Source organism: Zea mays, chromosome 4 (genome assembly GCF_902167145.1).
Source record: "Zea mays cultivar B73 chromosome 4, Zm-B73-REFERENCE-NAM-5.0, whole genome shotgun sequence".
Lineage (NCBI taxonomy): Eukaryota > Viridiplantae > Streptophyta > Magnoliopsida > Poales > Poaceae > Zea > Zea mays.
In genome coordinates this window covers 167,076,308-167,086,978 of record NC_050099.1, presented here as the reverse complement: position 1 = coordinate 167,086,978, position 10,671 = coordinate 167,076,308, and the positions used below count along the sequence as shown (strand labels likewise).

The 10,671-nt window shown below is 44.2% G+C and overlaps 1 protein-coding gene across 1 annotated transcript; it reads left to right on the top strand.

The window, feature by feature from the left end:
- Window positions 1–3,977: 3,977 nt before the first annotated feature.
- On the top strand, window positions 3,978–9,384 carry LOC100383280 (uncharacterized). The gene is given in 4 exon segments (NM_001367237.1): window positions 3,978–4,886; window positions 6,704–6,885; window positions 8,242–8,588; window positions 8,761–9,384. Coding segments are annotated over 4 exon segments (1,623 nt in total). The 5' UTR covers window positions 3,978–4,038; the 3' UTR covers window positions 9,007–9,384.
- Window positions 9,385–10,671: the final 1,287 nt, after the last annotated feature.

The window sequence follows — 10,671 nt, the reverse complement described above, 5'->3', positions numbered from 1 at the left end:
ATAATGTCATTCTTCGAGCATTTATTTTACAATATATGCATAGAATGAAAAATGTGATATTATATCAGCACTTGAAGAAGCATGATCATACGAAGCATCGTACTTGTAATAATCTCTCAAGTTTAAGAGAGATCTATAAGAATTTGTTTCAAGAGGAAACAATGAATATAGTATGTTCCCTATGAATTGTTAAGGAACATGGATGTTTTCCATATGAAGTGTCAAGAAAGATTGGATGTGAAAATTATTTATGAAAAAAAATCCTTTTGTTTTGAACATCAATTCCATTCTATTAGAATATTTACACTTGAATTATCAATTTGTTATTTGGATAAAGAGTTTAAAAGCTCATATATCCTCTTCCTTTGCATAATAGAAGTCACAATTATGTTCGCAAATAATGAGAAGCAATCAAATTGCATGACCACCACATGAGTATCCCCTCAATCAAGAAGATTCATATGAGCACTCTTTGAGCCATGCAGGAAACTTATAATGCAATATTCTCTTACGAAAAGTGCAGTTTAAAGAATACTTCTTACCTAAAATGGATCTAGGAGATATCCATGGCCATATAGAAACCCTCATTAGGGATTTTAAGAAATTATATGTGTCTAAATATGCTTCACCGAAGTGGTCAAAAGTGAGTGCGCTCCTTAGAAAACCACATACCAATTAAGTTGATAGCATTGCTCATAAGAATTATGGATATATTGGTTAATCGTCACTATGACGTCTAGCAATGTGAAGGAAGATGCCAAATGAAATAAGGACGCACTTGGAAAATATGGTTGTACTAGAAGAATTACCCCTTTTTCAATAAAAGGACATGAAGTCCATAATTTCTAAAGAAATAAAACGTCATATAGTCCTATTGCATATGACTAATGCAAATGGTCATAAGAACAACTCCTCAACTTCAAATCTATGGTATATGTACTTACCACAATAATGCCTAATGATCTATTCCACGGCATTAGGGGGAGGAAAATAATACTTGAAATAAGAATGCCGGGAAATCGCTCGAAAAGCCAAAAAGATCCCCGTGCAAGACCCACACTAATAAGAAAACTAGAAAATCAAGAAGCCAAGAATTCACATAGAATATTCTCGTGCAATACCAATAAGTAAATTGGATGTCAAGAAGACATTGAAATAAAGTATTGAACTGCCATTTTGTTTTGTGATTTGTAGAGCGTGATCAAGTAGCGCTATTGTTTAGTGCACTAGAGAGGACTTAAGTACCATGCATGGTATTCCTCATCCTATTCTGAGGCCTCAAAGAAAAGGATAGGAAATCTAGTTACTCTAATCCCAAGTACCCGGGGACGCCTGGAGAAAAATGGATAAGAGAGCTTGTCACGGTCCATTCATAAAACACCTCAGTGAAATAATGGGGAACTAGTTGAGAGCTAGTAACTGGAGAGCAGCCTGCTAGCGAGGCGCCTTCAGGGTATGAATATACCAGTAAATGTAAAGGAATAGAAAGCTAAAAGAAATATGAGCTCATCGGCTATTAATAAAGGAGCTTGCTACTGTATTGAGAAATATTAGAGTAAAGCAAGTTAAAGTGCATAAAGCACCCCCATGACAAACATCCGTGAATTATGAAAGTAAAGGTATACTTGAACAAGAGCAATAGTCATTATGTATCTATCATGAAATACAGACTATCTTGAAAAGAAGGCAATTACTGCAGTAAGGATACAATGACAACTAATCATGGACACTATCTCCTTTGTATGAATGTATATCTCATTGGCAAAAATCAACTTGAAGTTGAATACAAGGATGGTGAAATATAGAAAGGATCTAGATTTGGGCTTTATATATTCATATGTGCATGGAATTGTTATTGCCCATATCCTAGGAAAGGCAAATAGAATCAAGCATAGTGTAACTTCGAAAAGTTACCATAAGCATTGAAAGAATGATGAAAAGAAAGCAAATATACTTGAAGTATGAGCAAGCCTCAGCCTAAGCATATAGCTTGAGGCATACTTGAATGAATGTTCGAAACCTACCTTATCATGCTGAAAGAGTTTCAATATAGAAATGTGTATAATGAAAATACCATTGATTGATCGGTCACTTATGTAGATCTAGATCCATTAGCACCTAAGGATGAGGGGGAGGAAGTATAGTGTCGATATACTATGAAGATAACATGAAAGGTAGACACTATATGTGTCATTATGTTGGATCGGTAATGGCACAAAGTATAAATAAATACCATGTATATGAATCATGAATATTCTCCAATATATCCAAAGGGCTAAGAAATTTTGGATTGAAGATCAAGACATGCACCTAAATGTGAATATGAATCCCTTTGTTGTACATTAAGGTCACATGGAAGTCAGAAAGTGGACCTTTGTGTCAACAATGACAAACTCATATGGGAACCAAAGTCTAGCATAAAGATTTTGTGAAGATGTGTACTTTGAATAAGAAACACTCCATAATAAAAGTAATGTGGTTTAAGGAATCCCCACTACCAACTTATGAAATAAAGAAGCTTGTGTTGCATAAGTATTGATGGGATATGTGCTATGTATGAAAATCCCATTAATGTATGATCAAGAAGGCATATGATGAACTACGTTAGAGTCTTGCATAATAAGGCGCAAGAGGATCTTGTAAATCTACATTTAAGCATTGCACCCATCATTGAAAGGATGGACTTGAAGCAATTATAAAAGACTTAAAAGTGTGGTTCTCAGGGGAAGAAATTTGCATACTCCTAAATTGAATTTTGAGCATGAAGTTCAAATACCTAATTATAGTCTTAAGATTAAATGAAGAAAAAGGTGATTTGTACTCTTTTCCCCTTAAGTGTGTTTTCAATAGAAGTTTCTCACGTAAGGTTTTTAATGAGACAAATCATGCAACACAGCAAGCGTGAGTCATGTACTCTTTCTCTAAATCTTTCCCACCGGGTTTTTATGGAGTTTTGGGACATGTGCATCTCGCGGCAAGAGGGCCAAGGGGAGTGTTAAGAAACCACTTTGGGCCCCGAAGGCCCATGTGGCCCATCTAGTCGAAACCCTAACTTTGCACTATATATAGAGGAGAACACTACCATTTGTTGTAACTAGGGAGCAGAATAGATAAATGAGAATAACAGTGTCCCATATATCTTTGTGTCTCATGTGTTTATGAGTTAAGGAGCCTTTAGACTACACTCGGTAGCAAAGGGTTCTTAACAGGAAGCTCAACCCCGGACGGGGAATTTGACGTTGCCACCTCTACTTTCATCCTCTTAAAGTTGTACGAAAATTACCCACTATGTCAATGGTTATATAACATATCACTTCGGTTCTTTCGCACGAAATATCAAGAGATGTTTTATGAAATATCAAGAGATGTTTTATGATAAATCTGGAACACTAAGGCTACAATTGTTCAAACAAAGCTCTCCCAAATATACCCTTAAATTTATAATTATACTATATTTAATATTTATATAATAAACAAACACTCCTCCCCGGTTCCCTCAGTCATGCGTTTAGCGCTCAGACGGCTCCCCAACACGTGTCATGGTCGCCGCAACTCACAGCTACAAACAACGCATCGTCATGACGGCAAAGGGCAAAAGCAAAACTGACAAGTCTGACCAAACCTGCCCGACAGTCGGGTCGCCGAGGGCCGAGGCGGCGGCGCGGGCCCCGTGCCCGGTCCCTGTCCGCTCGTTTGCCCGATTGCCCGTCACGCTGCCCCGCCCCTTCCGCCGCTGCGGCCTTGCGGGTTCCGTGCACATCAGTGATCAGTGCGAGAAACCCCCGCGGCCACTCCGCGTGACCGCGTCCGTCCGATCATCGTCAACGAACCGAGCACCCCCCGCAGGCCGCACAGCGTTGAGCGTTGGTCCCGCACGGCATGCTATGCTACGCGCCTACGCACCCTACCCTCCTGGCCTCCTGCACGACCAGGCACCAGCAGCACGCACGAGTCACGACACACAATCGTCGAGCGCACGCGCAGACGCGCTCCGCTTGACACCGCTGACGGTGGCCGGTTAAGCCCGAGCGGTGGTGGATGGACGTGCGCCGGCTCGGAGGCCGCATCGCGGCGGCGCTGAGGGCGCTCGCCGCGGGGGGCTCGCTGCCCATCCCGGCGTGGATCACCAACGGCCTGGCGATGATCTCGCTCGTGCTCTCCTCCTGCGACCTGCTCCGCCTCTGCAGCGACAGAGACCGACGTCTCCGGTTCCCGCTCGGTGGCCGCGAGTTCGTTACCGTGGTCTGCCAGCTGGCCTCCATCGTGTACCTCTTCAGCCCTTGCGGTACTGGTATCCCATCTGCGAACCCCGAGACCCCCGCCTGCCGCGACCAGGGCGGCTCCGCCGACCAAACGCGCGCCGCCGCCGCCGACGCGCCGGAGGCATTGCATGGCGGGGCGGAGGGCGAGGACGAGGAGATCGTCGCCGCTGTGGTGTCCGGGGCGCTGCCGTCGCACCACCTCGAGTCGCGCCTCGGAGACTGCCGCCGCGCTGCCAGGCTGCGGCGGGAGGCGCTACGGCGGATGACGGGGCGGGGCGTTGAGGGGCTCCCGCTCGACGGGATGGACTACCAGGCCATCCTGGGACAATGCTGCGAGATGCCCGTTGGGTACGTGCAGATGCCGGTCGGGGTCGCCGGGCCGCTGCTCCTGGATGGGAAACAGTACCATGTTCCCATGGCTACCACCGAGGGATGTCTCGTGGCCAGCGTCAACCGCGGCTGCAGAGCCATCGCTGCGTCTGGGGGCGCCTTCAGCGTGCTGCTCCGGGATGCAATGTCTCGTGCGCCTGTCGTCAAGTTGCCATCGATCAAGAGGGCTGCGGAGCTCAAGGCGTTCGTCGAGACACACACCAATTTCGAGACTCTGGCTGCTGTCTTCAATAGGTAGACATCCTTTTCCAATTGCCTACCTGAAGATTGCATGCTTACTTAAAATGGGATATGAGTCTACTTAGATGATAGTGCGGAGATACACTGATAGTAGTTAAAAATGCATTCCTTTGGTACATCTTTTAAGTTTCTCTTGTGCCGTTTGACTATTGTCATGATGTTGACGGCTAGAATGACATGGTATTTGTATTTTATAAGGTCAGGTGATTGACCACAAGCAAGTGTCCTTTTCTTATTTGGGTGATGGTGATAGGATGCACTATGCAGCTTATTAGCGTATTCCAAATTCAACATGCTCTAGTTGAGGCAACAACAATTACCTCACATTGTACTATCAGTAGCATTATGTACTTATGTTTCCTTATTTTCTGGGATTCATTATTGGTCATTTTGGAATTCGGATGATTACTGTTTATACTCTCTGAAAAGTCGTCCTTGAATTGTTCTTGTTCGTATTGCGTTTATCCAGCCACAGGATATTTACAAATGATACCAATTTATACTTCTGAAGTGTTGCCCTTGAATTGTCCTGTTGTGTTTGTTGAAACCACAGGGAATGTCAATGGCTTACTCATGGCATGTGGGCTTACTATCATATGGTTTTCGTACTCCCTAGTAACTGTGGGCATATGTTCTTAGAAAGAAGGGCAGTTGATCCTAGTAACTGGTTTTGTTACTTCCTAAACCTAAATTAATGTTGGTTTCTGTAAGTTACGGAAGAGCTTTAAACATTTGTTCTATTGTGTTGTTTGGAAGCTCTGGTTACTTGCCGTTTCATCTCACTAGAAGCTTTTGATTCTGTTGTTTTTTTAGGCTTGATAAGCTTTAGGTTATTTTTGGTTCACACTAGTCCGTTATTTAGGGCATGGTTATGTTGTGTTTCTCTGTTGTAAAATATTAAGAATATATGGAGTCTATTTTCTCAGGTTTCTTTTTTCAAATTCATGGTCATGTGCACATCAGCACATGGTATCGACACTTTCTTCATTACTACTAGTTGTATGCATAAGAATTCATGGGTACTCTAGCATTTCTATTAGCATTTAGTAATTAGCTTCTTAGGAATGTTGTGCTCTAGCATTTAAATCTCTGCACATCTAATTAAGAACGTATCTCACTCTTTTTATTGTTCTTCCTCACTTTGATTTATGCCTAATATGTTATTTCACTGCTATGAAACTTTTTATCAGTCCGTTACAATTTCCTCCACTTCTCTATATATATTGACTGTTGGCCTTCAGTTTTTCAAACATAGTCATCATGACACATTTTTTTCACTCTTTCAAAGTACTATATACTGAGACGATTCATTGCTGGTTTGCACCTTTTGAAGATAATATATTAAAAAGTCGCAGGCAATTTTATCATTCAAGCTGTGCATCTGAGACTTAGTGTTACAATATTATTTGTGGTCATAGCGATTGGCAGACAATCTGTTTGGATAACATGGTTGTTCCTATATGGCATTTGCTGATTTGATACTTCCTTTAGAAGACTAGTTTTACTATGAAGCTTAGCTGCTGTTATTTCCTGTCAGCAGTATTGCATATCTCATCATACTAATTTTCATTTCAGACTTCCAGTTAGACATGTATCATATGCATGCTTGTATGACGGACACATTTCTTGGTCAGTGTTTTCATAAAGAAACAGGAGACAGTTAGTTTGCTCTTTAATTGTGCACACTTGGTTTGCATCTTTGCAATTTTATGTCTCACTGATTGTTTTCTTATTAAATTTAATACAATTTATAGAAAAAACTATATGCTTTATCTGTTAGAGGTGTCATCCAAATTATTTCATGTCTACAGATCCAGCAGATTTGGGAAGCTTCAAGGCATTCATTGTGCACTAGCAGGACGGAACCTTTACATGAGGTTCACTTGTAGTACTGGAGATGCTATGGGAATGAATATGGTGTCAAAAGGTGTTGAGGATGTCTTGGGCTACTTGCAGAATGATTTCCCCGACATGGATCTCATCAGCCTATCTGGTTTGGTTCTTCCCTTCGATCTGTTACACTCCCTCCGTTCTTTTTTATTTGCCGCGTTTTAGTTCAAAAACGAACTAGCGGGCGACAAATATTTGAGAACGGAGGTAGTAGCAAAGAAAAGCTAAATTTGCACTCTTTCTATAAAACTAGGATGTTATTTTATCAGACAACTGTTTGATAACAAAATATCAGACAACTAAACACAATGTAAGTTTGAACTCTTTACTTGCTAGTGATTTCACACATGAACTGCTGAAGGAACTGTTTTACTGAGGCATAGAAATGCACACTTTTTATTGGTTCTGTGCTAGTGTTACCAAAGGAAAGCGTGTGTACCACATCCTTTCAATAAAACTAGCATGTTTAGTTTATCAGACAACTATTCGAGGAAAAAAACTATCAGACCACTGAACACAATGTAAGTTTGAACTCTTTACTTGCTAGTAATTTTACACATGAATTGCTGAAGGAACTGTTTCACCTAGGCATGGAAAATGCATCCTTTTTATTGGTCCTGTGCCAGTGTTACCCAAGGAAAGTGTATGTACCAGATTGTTTGATATGCTCTCATTTGGCTCTCCATACTCGAGCTCAAAGTGTTGAGTAAAAGCTGCTCTTCTCATAACGCATGATTTGCCACCTTTTCTCACTCATAATTGTAACTGTAACCTGAGGAAAGTATGTCTCCATATCAAATTATGCTGAATCTGGGATCCTCATGTTGCTATCTATAGGCCCTGTTTGGTGCTGCTCCAGCTCCAAAAAAGTTGGTAGAGCAAGTCATTAGGTGCTCCAGAAGAAAAGTTGGTGGAGCAAGTAATTAGGTGCTCCAGAAAATTATGGAGCTAGAGTTGTGAACCTTTAGAAGATATTTAGGGGGTGTTTGGTTTGAAAATCACTACATAAAAATGAGGTGGTGCATCATAGGGCCATTACTCAAATTTGTTACGATAACCTCATTCATCGTATTAGTACTAACTAACTATGAGCAATGAGGTACTGATAGATCAACTCATTCCATTTTACAAACCAAATAAAAGAATTAGGAGTAAGAAGATGATAGAATAGCTCATTCCTCAAATCAAACACCCTATTAGAGAAGTCATTTTATTTATGGAGTTGGAACCTGGAGCAGTCCCAAACACCCGTATTATTTTATCACTCTCAAGAGAGGAACTGCTTTTGTTATAAAAACAGCAGTGAGATAGTGAATTTACTGGTTGGTTTCCATTTGACATGGAGCAAATTCGTTGTAACAGTTATTAAGCGTTATTGTTCAAAAAAGAAACAATCATCAGCATTCCTCCCTCCCCAGCCATGGTATGCACGTTGACTTTCTTTTTATATATATGCCAGGTAACTATTGTTCAGACAAGAAGGCTGCAGCCGTAAACTGGATAGAAGGTCGTGGGAAATCTGTTGTTTGTGAGGCCAGAGTCAAAGGGGGAGTTGTGCAGAGCGTTCTTAAGACCACCGTGCAAAAACTCGTCGAGCTTAACATCGTAAAGAATCTCGCTGGATCAGCTGTGGCCGGAGCTCTTGGAGGTTTCAATGCCCATGCAAGCAATATCGTTACCGCCCTGTTCATTGCTACGGGGCAGGATCCTGCCCAGAACGTTGAAAGCTCACAGTGCATCACCATGATGGAGGCAGTGAATGACGGAGGCGATCTTCACATCTCTGTGACCATGCCTTCCATTGAGGTAAGGCTTATAGGCATACTGATACAGTTAGTATTATAAAGTTTTGTTGGAATTATAAAACCAATAGCCCATTATCCTTCCAGATTATTTGCTCATTCCTCGTGCTTTTATTTCTCCCATTTGATCGAATGCGTATTTCGTGTCAATAATAATTTGTCCACTCCATTCTCAGGTAGGCACTGTCGGGGGTGGCACCTGTCTTGCTTCACAGGCCGCATGCCTGAACCTGCTTGGCGTCAGGGGTCCGAACCGTGACTCGCCTGGGGCAAATGCTAGGATTCTTGCAACCATTGTCGCCGGCAGCGTGCTCGCAGGCGAGCTCTCTCTCCTGGCAGCCCTTGCCGCTGGCCAACTCGTGAAGAGCCACATGAAGTACAACCGATCGAGCAAAGACGTGCCAGGTGCTTCTGCTTCTTGAGTATATATATATATATATATATATATATATATATATATATATATATATATATATATATATATACAGCAGCTCGTCGGGCACTCCAAGGCTCCAAGCGACATGTTTGGGCAGCAGTGGCCCAGGCGAGACCGACGCCAAACAAACGAGACAAGCAGAGACCGACTGTACAGAGTGTGCTAAGGCGAGCAGGGCCCTGCTTGACTGTTTTGTTCTGTGGACGTTATGCTAGCGACGTACAGCGCCTAACAGATCATGCAACTTCTGACTGTAGTAACCTCCTCTTTGTTCTTATGTGAGCCTTCGTATATTTAATGTTCGCTTATAACCGTCCGTTCGAACTCAATCATCTCTTTGCTTTGGATAGCAGAAGATCAGATTATATTTTTTGCTCCTTTTGTGCGGTGTAGTGATTTGCCTATTACGTACCATGCTTATATCGTGAAGAGCCTGAGAATCGGTGTGCATTCTCTTGCCGATATCTGCACCCCCCCCCCCCCCCCCCCCCCCCCCCCCCCCCCCCCCCCCCCTCTCAATCCCTGATTCTCAAGCTTCCGGTCGCTGTTTTCCTGGAATAAGATGCTTATGTTACTGGATTCCGAGATTCAGAACAGAAGTGACTTCTGTTGGCACTTGCTCTCCGCGACAAGCTGGACATGCTCCCGTAGTCCCGTTACCTTAGCAGACGGATTCCAATAGAAGAAAAAAAAAGTGGTCTTGTTCATTCTGCCCACAGAATTCAAAAGGAATTTCTTAATTACTTCTTGTTAAAAGACGCTGGAGTTTGGGACGCTCCCCGCGCTTCACGCGTCCGGAGAGTTCGGCCTGCCGACGCGTGCTCAACTGCCCATTCACGGACCCGAGATATTTTCTTCAATTCTTTGGAGCCGTTCGCGTCTACGTCCGCTCCCCCGTATCCGATCGATCCACTGCACCTCGCGAGCGATAGGGCAACTCCCCTGCACGAATCCACTGCTCCTCGTCCCTGCGCCGCCGCCGCTCGACGGAGCCGACCTCATCGCCGCTCGAAATCAAGTCTCCCCCCCCCCCCCAACGCACACACATGCTCGCCAGATCCCCTCCGTCTCCACCGCCGTGGTCGAGCAAGTGGGTCAAGTCGCTGGTGGCCCTCAAGGTGGCCGAGAAGGCGGCGTAACATAAGGGTGGCCATAGGTACCATCTCAGGTGGAGCTAGCCGGTCGTGCCCACGGCGAGCGCTAGCGAGCGCAGTGCCGCTGGCGTCCGAGGCTTCTGCGGCTTCGACTGACTCGTTCAGGGTGGCGTCGGCCAGAGGGTTTTGCGCGGCGGCGGGCTAAGACAACGAGGCGCGGGACGCGCAAGCGAGCTCGGGCGAGCGCAACAGGCGAGCTCGGGCGCTCGCGACAGGCAGCACGGTTGGACCATTGGCCCTTCCATCCTTCCCCTCCCCCTTCCACTTTGCAGACATTCCCCAAGCCCACTCTTCGTCAGGTCCACGTCGTCTTGCTTCTCCGCCACCCGACGCTCTCCTGCTTCACGCCTCCATAGGCGCCACTGCCCACTGGCCTCTTTGCTTGCCTCTGCGGCCACTGCTCGACTCTGCGGCTATTTACCCACCGCCTTTTTGTTTCTGGACCAAGGCCTGGTCAAGGAATCATAGCAGATCGGGGGAGGGAGGGCCAACGGCGG